We start from the raw sequence: 14,267 nt of genomic DNA on the forward strand, positions 1-14,267 counted from the left end.
TAGACCAGGCTGGCCTCGAACTCACAGAGATCCGCCTGCCTCTGCCTCCCGAGTGCTGGGATTAAAGGCGTGCGCCACCAGTGCCCGGCTAAATCTTTTAAAATGATAGTAATATGCTTTTGTTTTTAGTGAGGCATGGTGGCACACCTGAAATTCTGGCCCTTGGGAGGCTGAGGCAGAAGGACTACCTCAAATTCAAGGCCAGATTGGCATACACTGTAGTGACAAAGACACCCCCGTCTCAAAGGAAACTCGGGACTGCCAGGATGGCTTAGCGATGGCACTGGCTGGTCTCGCAGAAGACCCAGTTCAGCAGCATCCACATGGTGGCCTGTAACTCCAGTTTCAGGGGCTCTAACACCCTTCGTGGGTAGCCGGCATGCAGGTGGTGCACACACATACATGCAGATACAAGACTCATCCATATTAAGTAACCTTTAGAAAACTGTGAAAAGCAAAACTCCACCACCACGACGCTGGAGAGCTGACTCACCGAGTGTGTATCCTACCACCCATCTCTGGTAGCTCACAAAGCTCCAGCTCCCGGGGGGGGGATCTGACACCTTCTTCCAGCCTGGCACACACACACACACACACATACACTCACACACCACATACAAATAAAAATAAGTCTTTAAAAGAAAATAGCTGCAGGACTGGAAAGATGGCTCAGCACTTGTTGTGTTTACGAAGGACCCAGGTTTGGTATCCAGAACCCACATGGTGGCTCACAACCATCCTTAACTCCAGTTCCAGGGGATCCAGTACCCTCTTCTGAACTCCACAAGTAACACACACACACACACACACACATGCAATGCACGTACATTCAAGGGTAGACCCTTCTCTGTGTTTGGAGCTAGCCTGGTCTACATATCGAGTTCCAGTTCAGCCAAGACTACATAATGAAAAACAAAGCAAATGAGTTTCTCTTGTGTTCTTAAACATTTTATTTTATAATTTACAAACATTTTTCTAGTTAAGTATTCATGAATTTCACCAAAATATCAAAGGGACCCTTGGTAGGATGGAAGGCTTAAAATTCCTGCACACAAGAAATATGTTGCCTTAACTCGTCCATAAAAGGATGTTTGCCACTGGATGCTGTATCTCTGGGGGTTGGAGTCTTTTCTTTTCCTTTAGGTTTATTTTTTATTTTATGAGCCTGCGCCTGTGGGCACTACACGTGTATCTGGTTCCCGAGGAGGTCAGAAGAGGGCACTGGTTCCCCTGGAACTGGAGTTGCAGATGGTTGTGAGCCACCGTTTGGGGGCTGGGAACTGCTAGTCCATCTTTCCAGCTCTCTCACAGCCTGTCTTTTGGGTCCTTCAAAGGAAAGGGACCATCCCTGAGCACAGAATCCCCTGTCCCAGTTGTGGGCTTGCTGCCACCAGCATGCTGCGGGCTGGACAGGCACACCATGAGGAGAGCAGCGGTATGCCAGAGATTTGTCTATGACACGCCCCCCCCCCCCCGCTGCAGCTGGGTGGGCCGAGGGTCCCACTGGGCTCAGATATTTTTCAAACAAACTGGCTCATTTCTTAGGGAATTTGGACGCACTGGGGTGTCGGCACTGAGAAGGCTAGAGCAGAGAGCAGATACCAAGAGAGGGATGGCAAGCCAACAGCAGAGATCTGGAGAACTGCCAAGGCAAGGGGCCTTCCACCACAGGGGAGATCTGGCCCTGAACCTTGGTACGACTCTGCTCACTACCATCCTGTCCTACAGCTCAGAGACTGGGGAAAGGCAAGGGTCTCCAGCTACCTGTAGCCCCACAGCTGAACATGAGGCCTGCCAGGAACTCCATGGGGGAAAAGCTGAAGCAGCTCTCTCCTCCTTCCCTGGCCTGTGAACAGGTCTCCATTCCTGGTAGGCAGTGCTATGATCTTGTTAATAACATCTGTGTCCTTGCAGGTCTCTACCCAAGGATTTTTGATCTACTTGGCTGTGCACAAAGCAATTAAAGCTGTTGTCGCTCCTGGTGGAGGGGTGGGGAGAAGGGGCAGAAAGGTCTACATGGAGCCCTCTATGGCCAGGTTCCTTCTATCCCATGGGGTCTGCAGCCCCTCTTCTCTTAGGAAGTTAACCTAGTCATAGTTCCCACCCAAAAACAGACTGACTAACTATATCCACATCTCAATTCTATTTATTTGTTTGTTTGTTTATTTCTTGGGGAAGAGTCTCACTATATAACCCTAGCTGGCTGGAACTCACTATGCAGAAGAGGCTGGTCCTGAACTACAGAGATCTGATTGCTTTTGCCTCTCCAGTGCTCGAATTAAAGACATGTGCCACCATACCTGGGCACATTTCAATCCTAACAGTGCTTTAGAGATGAGGAAAAACTGGGAGAAAAGCCAGATGCCTACCGAGTCCAAACTGGGTGTGGTGGCTATGGTGGGACAATTGCAGTTAAAGGAAGGGGAGGGAAGGAGGGGTGGAGGGAGGGAGGGAGAACTTAATGGCAGAGGATCCCATCTACTTGTGCTCCCCCCCCCCATATATTTTTATTTTTTAGAGTACACTTTCTCACCTTCAAGTTTTTACACTTAGGTCCTGGCTGGAATACCTCTAGGATGCCCTCAGGAGCTCTGTAAATCAAACTCAAAGCAAGCTCCACTGGTACCTTTACGCCTTGGTAAGGTGTCCCTTTGCATCGCCAGGCCCACAAAGGTAACGGCTGGCATCAACAAACACGTAACGTTCGGCTCCATTCCAGTAAATTATAAGGGTTCATGTGGCTTGGATGAGAAACCCAGTACTCAGTTCTCAGCTGGGAAGTAGCTGCTCTTAGAGTCCACTGAGGGCACGGGTGGCCTCCTGGCTCCCAGGCACTGGCACTAGTACATGTACTCAGTAGTGTAACCATATACTCCTAGGCCTATTACGGTCTAAACATTGTGCCAGGTGCTGGGGATCAGAGATGAATGGAGAAATTAACAGGAAGGATAAAGTTGAACAAATACTTAAAGAACACTCTAAAAATCTGTAAAGGAAAAACAACAGTTTAATCTGTGCTTTGATCCAGGTGTACTGGGGGAGAGCTTACCCTCAGCCTCCCAAGGAAGATTTGAGGGGATTAGAACCATAATCCTCAGGTTAGGTATCAAAGTTTGAGGTCTGAACCCTAACCCAGACCCCCCACACCTGGACCTGAGGTTTCCCTTAATTCCCAGCATAGATCCGGGAATTGAGCAGTCTGGTTGTCAACCCATCCAGGGTCAAGAAACCCAAGAACACCCTCAAACCGTTCTCCTCTTACTCATCAGACCCCACCTACATAGGCCCTTTAATTGAACAACTGTTCTTAGCTTCCCCGCCACCCTCGAGGCAGGGTTTCTCTGTGTAACCTTGGTTGTCTCTGAAACTCGCTTTATAGACCAGGCTGGCCTCGAACACCTAGTGCTGGGATTAAAGGCATGCACCATCACAGCCTGGCGAACAGCTGTTCTTATTTTCATTTATTTATTTATTCACTCATTCATTTATTTGTTTGTTTTTCGATACAGTGTCTCTGTAGCTTTGGAGCCAGTCCTGGAATAGCTCTTGTAGACCAGGTTGGCCTCAAACTCAGAGAGATCCCTCTGCCTCTGCCTCCCTAGTGCTGGGATTAAAGGCGTGCACGACCACCGCCCGGCCGGACAGCTGTTCTTAAGGACGGTCTCAAGTGACGTTCTTAGAAGGTGCTTCCTTTCAAAGGAAGAAGCAGGCGCAGGCATATACCGGCTTCACAAATCCTAAACACAGAACGGACAGCGGACCAGACCCAACGCGGGACCTGGCTCCTTCCAAAGAGCTGAACTTTAGAGCACAGCCCTCGAGGATAGCTCCGCCCCCAGAGCGCGGGCGCTGATTGGTCATCGTAATCGCAGGGCGTGGCTAGACCTTAAAGGTCCCAGAGCTTAGTAGGCCGGGTGGAGGCGGTGGCTGCTCCAGAACCCCAGAGGAAGAGATGCCTCAAAGGCCCATATAGGTTTCTTTAAAACCTCGCTAATGTCCAGACTCGAGTCCCAGATCTATGGAGCCCACCAGAAACTGTCCACTGTTCGGAGGCGCCTTCTCGGCCATCCTCCCGCCTGGGGCCATTGATGTGAGGTGAGAAAGCTCAGGCGCGCCCCGGAGGCCGGTCGGGTAGGTTGCGGGAAGAAGCCAGAGACAACTAGAGTGTCTCTGTCCCTCTCCAGCGACCTCCGACCGGTCCCGGACAACCAAGAAGTTTTCTGCCATCCCGTGACCGACCAGAGTCTGATCGTGGAACTTCTGGAGCTGCAGGCCCACGTGCGGGGCGAAGCGGCTGCGCGGTGAGAAAGCTAGCCAATGGGAGGCCAGGAGCCAAGGAGGTGGGCGGGGCCTGTGGCTGGACGGTTATTCAGGACGAAAACTCCAAGGGCGATAGCTGACTAGCCAGAAGAGTGAGACTCGAGGGCGGGGATGGGTTATTCAATGATGCCCCTCCCTACCCCTGTCCCCCCCACTCTAGGTACCATTTTGAGGACGTTGGCGGGGTGCAGGGGGCTAGGGCCGTGCACGTGTTATCTGTGCAGCCTCTCTGTTTGGAGAACTTATCCCTGAGGGGCAGCTGTCAAGATGCCTGGTTCCTTTCTGGCAAGCAGCAGGTAGCTAAAGAAAACCAGCAGGTGAGGGCCACGGCGAAGGGGATGTGGAGTGGGGGAGGGTAGCTCCATGTACCATCCTTGTAAGCATCCTGATTCTGATCCCTTTAGGTAGCAAAGGATGTCACACTACATCAGGCCTTGCTTCGGCTGCCCCAGTACCAAACTGACCTCTTGCTCACCTTCAATCAGCCCCCGTAAGGACTAGGAAAGGGTGGGAAGCTCGCAAGTGGGTGTCGCCCCCCCCCAACAGTTAGGCTTGGGTGGGTCAAACGGGAAGATAGGCTGGTGGACTCCTTCAAGGAAGCAGAAATGAGCCAAGGGCTTGGGGGTCAGGGATTCTTCTGGGTACTAGGGAGTGTAATCTTGCAAACCTCAAGCTGGATTCTTTCTCTACCCGTTCCCTAAGCTCTAACAGCAGGTCTCTTGGCCCTGAAAATCTGTCATGTCCACCTTGGAACCTGGGTAACTTTGAACAACTGGTGACTAGTTTGACTCTTCACGACCCCAACATCTTTGGTCCCCAGTAAAGATGGCGGAACACAACATAACTGCTGCTGAGGACTCGGGACCCAGCTCTGAGAGGGGGAGTTTCTTTCTGCTTCCTCCCTGGACATAAACATAAGACACCTCCTCTGCGGAAATAAACTTGCTTTATAAACAACACAGTTTCTGTGGCTTTGAATCTGGGGGTACACCTGGATCTCCCCAGTTCCCTTTGGTCTTGGGGGACTTTTAAAGCTGTGTACAGAAGCAGGAAGGACCCAAAAATGGCAGTAGAAATATACTTTGGAGTGTCTGATTCAACCCTGAGATGGGTGTGGGGACCTGTGTGGCAATTTAAAGCAATATCCATGGGAAAGACAGAAATTACTGCTCAGAATGATTCAAACCTAAGAGAACTGAGAGGCAGTGGGTGTGGCTGTCCCCGTTAGGTTCACGAGAAGTCAATCGGTCAGTAAATAGTCACTGAGATAGTAAGTAGTAGAGGCTGGTGCCCAAAGAGTGTTGATTTGGAGTGCAGGAGCGTGCCTCATTTAGTGTATGTGCTGTAGAAGGAGCGCAGCTGATCCCAGAAGAAGAGGGAGAGGATAGTATGGGGGCCAAGGCGAAAATAGGAGGCACCTATACCCTTGTACATGCCAAAAAAGCCCTCTGTCCGAGCCGTCTGCAGCAGAGCGTCCAAGATCCCCCGGTACATGAGGCCCTGGAGCATGTCAGAGGGAGGGAGAGCAGAGGAGGAGCAGGTCAGAGCCTACCAGGGTCAGACACCTCTGCAGGCAGCACTCGAACTGCTTTCCACCCCCAGCTTTCCCTGGCAGCCTGAAAGCACTCCCCACAGCACTCCCTTACCTTGCCGTGGGCATCAGTGGGTTGGTTGTAGAGCCTTGTGCTGGCCACATCAAAGGGTGTCATGGCCAGGACTATTGCGATGCCACTCACCATGGCAGCCGCCAGAGCCACCTTCCAGCTCTGGGGAGGAAAGATCTATAAGAAAGAGAAAGAATTTTATCAACCACACAGTCATTCGACCTTAGGGTAGGACTGGCCCTGCCCTGGGACACAATTTCTGGGTGCTTCCATACCACCAGAGATGACACAGTATGATAACTCTGGAGGAGGAGTTATCTAGAGGGCTTAGGTACCCCTTCTAGATGACACAACCCTGTCTAAGGAGTCAATGACCCTAAGGCCTCTTGCTGCTCCCATCCCATCCAGAGCTCACCTCCCTTTTTCCACCCTTGTTCCCCATTCCAGGGATGGTCCCACCCCTTCCCTGGCAGTACCTCCCACTGGCTCAAGAGGTCCTTGGTAGATGAGAAGGTGCACAGCTGGGTAGAGGAGCCGACGACAACTCTGGGCAGGCCGCCCACGGCCCCACGCCACAACCCCACTAGACCATGTTTCTGGCCAATCTCGGTTAGTGCCTGAAACATGCCCTGGGGGGGGGGGGAAGACCATGGGGTTGGGGTTCAGTCACCCCACCATCAGAGACTGCCTCCTGATAACACAAGGTTCATGCACCTGTTGCCCAGACAACCAGTCCAGTGTAGGCTTAGAGCCAGAATAGGGGCCCTCAGGTGTCTACTGACACTTGCCAACCTGGAGTTCAGGCTGGAGGCATGGAATTGACGGCATTAGCAGGTCAAGAGAATGGGGCAGGAAAAACAGGTGTGGGAGGTTGGAGGGACAAGGATACGCGAGGATCAGGATGGGCTCCAGGGCCTGACGAGTGGAACTGGATGGGGGTGGGCAGAGCAGTGACTAGGGCTGGGGCTTCTAGGTACAGGCAGAAAGCCAGGAGAAAATGGGGGAGGTGGTTGGGTACTCCAGTGGTTTGGGGGACCCTCACCTGATGCTTATACTGGTGCCCTACAGCAATTTCAGCTTTTGCTTGTGCCTGAAGGTGTGTCTTCACCTGGGGACAAGAGAGTATCATAGCCTGTGTCCCCATGGTCATCTCCCCACCATGGAGACCAAAACACCCAAACCCCTCGCACTTCCTCTAGGGTATTAAGCAACCAATATATTCTTTTAATCTGATAATTATTCTTGTTCCCACTTAACAAATTGGTCATGAGACTCTGTGTCCCTTGGCTGCAGTCCCAGGGGACAGACCTCCTAGCACTGCAAGATACCCCGCCCCCTCCACATCCTACTTCCCTTGGGGCTGGGGGTGGGGAGTGGAGTTTGGAGAACAGCAGTGTTTCCTAAGATTTCATGTGAGGCAAGATGAGGGTGTCCAGCCTCTTCTGCCAGCTCCTGTTCCAGGTCAGACTTCCAGCTGCCACCTCCGCCAGCCTCCCTGTCAGACTGCCCAAAGCCTTATGAGTTCAGATGACTCTGAAGATGCCTTTGTCTTCAAATCTCATACACTAGGAGCGAGACCAAGTTGGCTGTCCTATAGATCATCTCATTCTCTTCGGTTACACTAAGCCTGGCCTAGTCCCAACAATAAACAGCTGTGTGACCTTGAGCCGGGCACCTACCGTCTCTGGGTCGCAGGCTCCCAGCCCTTCACCTCCATTTGATAACTCAAAGGAGTAAACTGTGAGACTGTAATCCTGTGATGCCCAGAACCTGATCCTGCACTCACTGAGGCTTGTCACTCAATTCCTTGTCTTGCCGACACAAAGTCAGCCTCTGGGTTAGGCAATAACCAGACAACAAAAGCTACTCGATCACTGGGCATGGTGGTACATGTTTGTATTCAAAACTCTCTGGTGGCAGAGGCAAGAAGGATCGAGAGGCCAGCTTGGGTTCACAGTGAATTTCAGACCCACCTAGGCCATGTAGCCAGACCCTGTGTCCTCAAACAAACAAACAACAAAAACAAATAAATAGAAAAGAAATATTGTCAAATGCTTACCATCTGCCAGAACCTATACTAATGCTTCTCATTTGTCTCCTTTAATCCTCCTGACAACCACACAAAAGCCTATAATTATTCCTGTTTTATAGATGTGGAAACAGTGAGTGGTTTTCCAAGCCAGGACCCGAGTTCCCCACTCTGATTCCAAAGCCCAGCTGTAGGCAGATGTGGAGCACACCTGTTAACTGAAGCACTGGGAAGCCTAGGTTGGAGTGTGGGTTTGAAGCCAGGCTACGCTACGGAAGTTTTGACACTACTACAGAGCGAAACCCTGCCTCAACAAACAAAAGACACCCCCACTCAAAGAACTCCCCCAAAGCAAAAATCTGTAATCTCAGCACATTGCAGTCAGTTGGGTGGGTGTGTATAAGGCAGATCGAAGGTCTTGAAGCTTGTCAGCACTTTCCTGTGGCTTTTCCTGCTTACAGGGAGATAGAACCCTGTCACCAATGCCCTTATGAAGGGCAGGCTCCCACCCTATACCAAAGGTCTTTCATGAAGGCCCCAGACAAGACTCTCTCTTACCATGTAGATTGGGCTTCCCAGATAGGCTCCCATGACCCCAGCTAGGGCCCCAGCTGCAGCGCTGCGGATAGGACTGTGGACGCCTTCATCAGTGCACAAGTATCCCCTAGCCTCTGCCAGCCCGTAGGTGCCCAGTCGGATGCCATTCATCAGAAACTGGTACAGGAGCGCAGGGGCCAGGCCCTTCTGCAAGGCAGCCAGGCCGTCCACCTTGCCAATGGTGAAGAAGGCATGAAAGACGTTCCGGTAGTGGCGCTGGTAGGTTCCCGGAGCCTTCAGTTCTCCCTGCAATTGCATTCTGGTCTTCACAACTTCCAGGGGATTGGTGAACACACAGGCCCCGCAGGCTGCCAGACCACTCATCAAGAATTCCATGGCAGGGGTAGCACCGGCCTCAGGAAGCAGGGAGGGATATCAAGGCCAACACCTGGCTTTTTGCAGTCCAGACTGCAACAGGTAGAAATTTAAAGAGCTAAAGTGTTAGAGTCAAATGTCAAGAAGTGAAGTAGGATTAGTGGGAATTTGGGAGTCAGAGGGTGGCAAATAAGGGGGAAAGAGGAGTGATGGAGAGTCTGGCGAAAAGGCCCTATTGACCAAGGGATCTGAGGTCAAGGAGGAGCAAAAGTTAGACGGTGGCAGGTGGGGATGCCTGGGATGACAGGCTAGGGGGACCAGGCAATATTTAAGGAAAACGCGGAGTTGGGAAATGGTAGCTGGAGAGGCAGGATAAAGAAAAGCAACAAGAAGAAAAGGATCAGAGGGAAGACCCGGAGGTGCCTTGGCGACAAGCAAGAGGAGGGCTGCGAAGGAAGTTAAGATTCCAGCTAAGACTGAGCGTGGCAAGGTAGCTACGGAGCCGGAGCACCTTTACCCGGGGTAGCTTGCGGAGGCCGGGCCGCCACTCTCCGCTCGGTGGAACGCAGCGCCAATGGGGACTCTACAAGAGCCGCAGCCGAGCGCCTCCGCCAATGAGCGCAGAGCCGGCTCGGCGGCCAATGGGAGGTGCTCAGCGGCCCGGCCCTCGGCCTCCGCTGGAGCAGGTTGGTTAACTCTCGTGGGCCCGACTGCAAGGCCTGCGACCGGTCTCCGCCGGGTACCCGAGGCGCGGAGGTTTCTCTGTCCCGGAGTTGGCGCGGGCCGTGGGTCCCTGAGCGGACGCAGAGGCTGAGAGCCGAGGGCTGGGCAGCTCCTCCTGCGGACGGCGGGCTCGCCGCGCTCGTCCTCTACCCCAGGTCATCTCGGTTTGGGGTTGTCTGACCGCAGCCACGCCCAGCGCGGTTCGGGTGCCAGGACAGCCCGGAAACAGAGTTCCCGCCCGCCGGGGAGACGGGACACACCTGCTGGACAGCACCCATCCCTTAAGGCCAAATAAAATGTCTGTAGTGTCTAGTACTAGGGTGTGGCCAGCTGCTGGGGCTGCGGGAGAGCCCGGAACGAAGCTTGATCTTATTAAGCCCTTGATCCTCACAACGACCTAGAGGAGGCCGGGCAGGTCAAGACAAGGATTTCCATTCCCTTCCCGGCAAGGCTTAGATTACACAGAGCAAACTTGTCTCCATGCGTGTGGTTAATCATGAAAGAACCCGCGGGAAAGAAACTGGAAAAGAACGGAGGGAGAGGGAAGGCTTGGAGCAAGAAGGCAGGGGTGTAGGGTTGTCATCTGGGTGGCAGGAAGAAGCGGAGGGCTCGCCTGAGTAACAGCTACTCTACTTACCGCTGACTTCGGATTCGCATCTTCTTACTCTCTGACTGACGGTCGGCAAGTCACTATCTTCTCAGAAACCCCTCGGAAAACGGGAGCGGTATCTGTGGGACTTGCTGCAAGGGAAAGATTGGGCTGTGTTCAGTTAAATTTACTGGAAAGTCGGGAGTTGACAGAATTCTTCCCACTTCCTGGAGGTCCCTGCCCTCTTTGGTGGTGTCCACGACAGGATACCCTTGAGCATCTTCTGGCTTTTCTAAATTCTCTGCATTCAGCCCGGTCCTGCTTTGTTTCTCAAACATGGCACCTATTGTTTTCATTTAGCGGTTGTTAATTTTCTTGCTGCACCTGTCTGGAAGTTGCTAGGATCCTTGGGGGCCAGATCTGAGTCCTATAATTTGTTGTTTGTCAGACAACCTTGCTGTTTGTCGCTTACAGGGGCCTCAAACTCAAAATACTCTTGCCTCAGTGGGTGGAGTGCTGGAGAGTTCAGGCCTGCTGCCTTACTGAGTGACACCGCACCTGGTCTCACATCCTGAGTTTGAAGCTTGTGGTTCTTCTAAGTATGGTTCTATAGCAGCAGCAGCAGACCTGGGAGCCGCGTGGAAATCCTCTGAACCAGAAGGCCTGCAGGCAGAACCCTGACTGTCTTGCGTCGAGTCCCCAGGGTGCCAAGGTTACACTTTCTGTCTTTTAATACCAGATGCCCTAGAGATGGACGTGTTATTCTTCCAAGAGTAATCTTAACCTTTATAAGTTTTCTGGACATTTTAATTTTTTTGTTTCTTTTCTTTCTTTCTTTCTTTCTTTCTTTCTTTCTTTCTTTCTTTCTTTCTTTTTTTGACACAGGGTTTCTCTGTGTAGCTTTGGAGCCTCTCCTGGACCTTGCTCTGTAGACCAGGCTGGCCTCTAACTCACAGAGATCCACCTGCCTCTGCCTCCAGAGTGCTGGGATTAGAATGGGCCACCACCACCCAGCTCATTTTAATTTTCTGAACATTGCACAAACATTGTAAAGATAGTGAGTGCTTTCAGATCCTCTGTATGCAGCTTTCCCTATGATACTATCCTCCACTATTATCCACTGCTATGATTAATGAGACATCAAAACATTATTTTGGACTCAAGGCCGGATGTTAGCCAGGTTTCTTTTGTTTTTTCTTTGACTCCTTTTCTTTCAGGATCACATGCAGATGCTAAATCATGTTTTATTGTCATTGTTCCTTCTTAATTATGGCAGTTTCTCAAGCTCCCCTTGTTTTTTATTTTAAGAATAACTTATTGCTATTGATTGATTGATTGATTGCTAGATAGAGTCTCCTCACTACGTAGCCCTGGTTGATCTAGAACTAGGCCAAACTGTCCTCAAACTCAGAGTTCTGGTTGCTTCTTTCTCCTGAGTCCTGGGATTGGGCCCTGACTGATCTTTTAGATGACCCAGTTTTATTTGATTTGGTTTTTTTGTTTATTGGTTTGTTTTGTTTTTGCTTGTTTTACAGACAAAACAAGCTTTGTGTAGCTCCAGTTGTCTTGGAACTATAGACCAGGTTGCTCTTGAACCCAGAGATCTGTCTGCTCTGCCTCCTGAGTGCCTCTGCCAGCTCCTGGGGACCCAGTACTAATTCCAGCACTCACATAGCAGCTCACAAGCCAACCATGACTCCACTCCTAAAGCCATTTGATGCTCCCTTCTGGCCTCTGCTGGCACTGCGTGTTACATGTGTACATAAAAAAGACATTAATAAATAATTAAATAAATCATAAAAAATTAAATAGATAGATGAATGGAATAAAATACAAACAAAAGGGCGGAGACCTATTTCTCCCTTCCATGAAAACAGACCACCTACACTGAATTCTTCTGTATGGGATATTTTTCCCAGATAACACACTTATTTACTTATTTACACATTAATTTATATGACTGACATCATTATGGACTCATGGATATTTATTTTATATTTTGAGTTAAAGTCCAACACGTTTTATTCTGTTGCTCACTTTATTATGCTTTTGTCTTTTGGAGTTAGTGTGTGTGTGTGAATTTAATTTATTATATTTTATTATTTATTGTTTTGAGACCGGGTCTTGGTGTGGGAAGTCCTTCTGTATTGTGTTGCTTTTATTGGTTAATGAATAAAGAGGCTGCTTTCCGCCAATGACTTAACAGAATAAAACCAGGTGGGAAATCCAGAGGTGTAGAGAGAGAGTAGGCAGTCAGAGAGAAGCCATGTAGCTGCTGCAGGAGACAGACACCTCTACCGGAGCCTGCTGAAACATTGCTGGTAGGCCATGACCTCATTCATGGTGATGCACAGATTAATGGAGATGGGTTAGTTTAGAATATAAAAGCTAGCTAGAAATATGCATAAGCTAATAGGCCAAGCAGTGATTTAATTAATACAGTTTCTGTGTGGTTATTTTGAGTTTGAGTGACTGGGAACAAATGAACAGCTTCCACCTACAGGGTCTCATGTAGCTCAGACTGATGGAGAACTTGAAATTCTCCTGTCATTTGGGTGCTAGGATTACAAGCATAGGTTACCATGCCTGGCCTAGATAGGCTTCTTTGATTTAGAAATATATGCTTAATTTTCATTTATAATTAATATTGTTATTATTGATAGAGTCTCTCCATATAGCTCTGGCTGTACTGGAACTTGTTATGTAGATCAGGCTAGCCTTGAACTCACAGTGATCCATCTGTCTCTGCCTTGTGATTGCTGGGGTTAAAGGCATGCACCACCATGCCCAACTCCATCCATTTTGTAGTAAGATATATACCATTTCCTTTTGCTAGTTTTCGAGATAGTATCACTATATAGCTAAGATTATCCTTCTACACTGTCACACTTGTCTGGTAATTAATTTCTTTCTATCAGGAAATAATATCCCATCATGTTGATGTGTGACGATTTGCTTTTGTATGTTTGTGTCCGATACAGAAGAATTCGATGTAGGTGTTCTCGCCCCTTTTTGTTTTATTTGTATTTTATTCTATCTATCCATCTATTTATTTATTAATAATTTATTTAATGTTATTTTGTTTGCACTGGTGTTTTGCATGCATGTATGGCAGGGTGTTAGATCAGATCTTGGAGTTACAGAGAGTTGTGAGCTGCCATTTGAGTGCTGGGAATTGAACCCCGGTCCTCTGGAAGAGCAGCCAGTGCTCTTCACTGCTGAGCCATCTCTAAAGACCTCTATTTTTTTTCTAATATTTACTTTTTTATTCATGTCAATGTATGTCCACATGTGCATGCAATGCCAGCAGAGGCCAGAAGGGAGCATCAGAAGACCCTAGGATTGGAATCATGGTTGGCTTGTGAGCTGCCACAAGAATGCTGGGAATTAAAACTGGGTCCCCTGGAGCAGGCAGAGGCATTCAGGAGGCAGAGCAGGCAGATCTCTGAATGCCAGCCTGGTCTACAGAGCTAGTTCCAGGACATCCAGGGCTACACAAAAAAACCCTATCTCGAAAAACCAACCAACCAACCAACCAAACAAACAAACAAACAATAAAAAAAGGAAAGAAAAAAAAAAGAAAAGGAAAACAAAGGAAGTTTGAGAAACTGCCATAATTAAAAAGGGTTTCTCTGCGTAGCCCTGGCTGTCCTGAGTGCTGGGATCATATTTGGGGTGAACTTTTTGTTTTGTTTTTGTGCTGGAGATGGCATTCAGGAGCTTGCACCTAAGTAGGCAAGCCCTGGTCTACTAATCTACTCTCAACCTCTAATTCTAGAATTTCTATTAAGGCAACATGATGGTTACAAATCAGCAATATAGCCTTGTAGCCTTAGAGAGAAAACAAATCCCTTGGAAAGGGACTTCGTGATCAGCAGGGGACACCCCTGCTTCTTCCTTCTTCCTGGATGATAAAGTAGAGAACCACAGGAAGTGGAAGGCAAAGTCCCACTCTAGCAGTTCTGGAAGACAAAGACCTTTCGACCAGTAGCCAAAGGGAGGGGGGGAGCAGCTGTCAGCATTGCCATGACTAGAGGGATAGATGGATGGATCAGACACTTCACACTGTGCTTAGCTTTTTTTTTTTATT

The 14,267-nt window shown here is 49.6% G+C and overlaps 2 protein-coding genes across 4 annotated transcripts; one reads left to right on the forward strand and one right to left on the reverse strand.

Annotated features, from left to right (window-relative positions):
• Positions 1-3,267: 3,267 nt before the first annotated feature.
• On the forward strand, positions 3,268-5,277 carry Rangrf (RAN guanine nucleotide release factor). Of its 2 annotated transcripts, XM_050162620.1 has the most exons (5): positions 3,483-4,095; positions 4,185-4,301; positions 4,481-4,637; positions 4,725-4,810; positions 5,023-5,277. In XM_050162620.1, the coding sequence occupies exons 1-5, from the start codon at positions 4,019-4,021 to the stop codon at positions 5,141-5,143; spliced, it is 558 nt and encodes a 185-aa protein (XP_050018577.1). In that variant the 5' UTR covers positions 3,483-4,018; the 3' UTR covers positions 5,144-5,277. The 2 variants fall into 2 exon arrangements, with proteins under 2 accessions (XP_050018578.1, XP_050018577.1); XM_050162621.1 differs by lacking the exon at positions 4,725-4,810 and having other exon boundaries at positions 3,268-4,095; positions 5,023-5,161.
• Positions 5,250-9,738, reverse strand: Slc25a35 (solute carrier family 25 member 35). 2 transcript variants are annotated; one of them, XM_050162618.1, is made up of 6 exons: positions 9,383-9,735; positions 8,512-8,958; positions 6,967-7,032; positions 6,401-6,553; positions 5,967-6,101; positions 5,250-5,820 (listed from the first exon to the last, which is right to left on the reverse strand). In XM_050162618.1, the coding sequence occupies exons 2-6, from the start codon at positions 8,884-8,886 to the stop codon at positions 5,647-5,649; spliced, it is 903 nt and encodes a 300-aa protein (XP_050018575.1). In that variant the 5' UTR covers positions 8,887-8,958; positions 9,383-9,735; the 3' UTR covers positions 5,250-5,646. The 2 variants fall into 2 exon arrangements, with proteins under 2 accessions (XP_050018575.1, XP_050018576.1); XM_050162619.1 differs by lacking the exon at positions 6,401-6,553 and having other exon boundaries at positions 8,512-9,738.
• Positions 9,739-14,267: the final 4,529 nt, after the last annotated feature.

This window comes from Alexandromys fortis, unplaced genomic scaffold (assembly GCF_014885135.2).
Source record: "Alexandromys fortis isolate MF-2015 unplaced genomic scaffold, M_Fortis_MF-2015_v1.1 scaffold_84, whole genome shotgun sequence".
Lineage (NCBI taxonomy): Eukaryota > Metazoa > Chordata > Mammalia > Rodentia > Cricetidae > Alexandromys > Alexandromys fortis.

Bases quoted from the DNA above. Each gene is read 5' to 3' on its own strand.
- Rangrf (XM_050162620.1), top strand. From the start codon at position 4,019: ATGGAGCCCACCAGAAACTGTCCACTGTTCGGAGGCGCCTTCTCGGCC. The intron at 4,638-4,724 runs GTGAGGGCCACG...TGATCCCTTTAG, and splicing joins TAGCTAAAGAAAACCAGCAG to GTAGCAAAGGATGTCACACT. The intron at 4,811-5,022 runs GTAAGGACTAGG...CCGTTCCCTAAG, and splicing joins CTCACCTTCAATCAGCCCCC to CTCTAACAGCAGGTCTCTTG.
- Slc25a35 (XM_050162618.1), bottom strand. From the start codon at position 8,886: ATGGAATTCTTGATGAGTGGTCTGGCAGCCTGCGGGGCCTGTGTGTTC. The intron at 7,033-8,511 runs GTAAGAGAGAGT...TCTTGTCCCCAG, and splicing joins TGGGAAGCCCAATCTACATG to GTGAAGACACACCTTCAGGC. The intron at 6,102-6,400 runs GTACTGCCAGGG...TCTTTCTTATAG, and splicing joins ACCTCTTGAGCCAGTGGGAG to ATCTTTCCTCCCCAGAGCTG.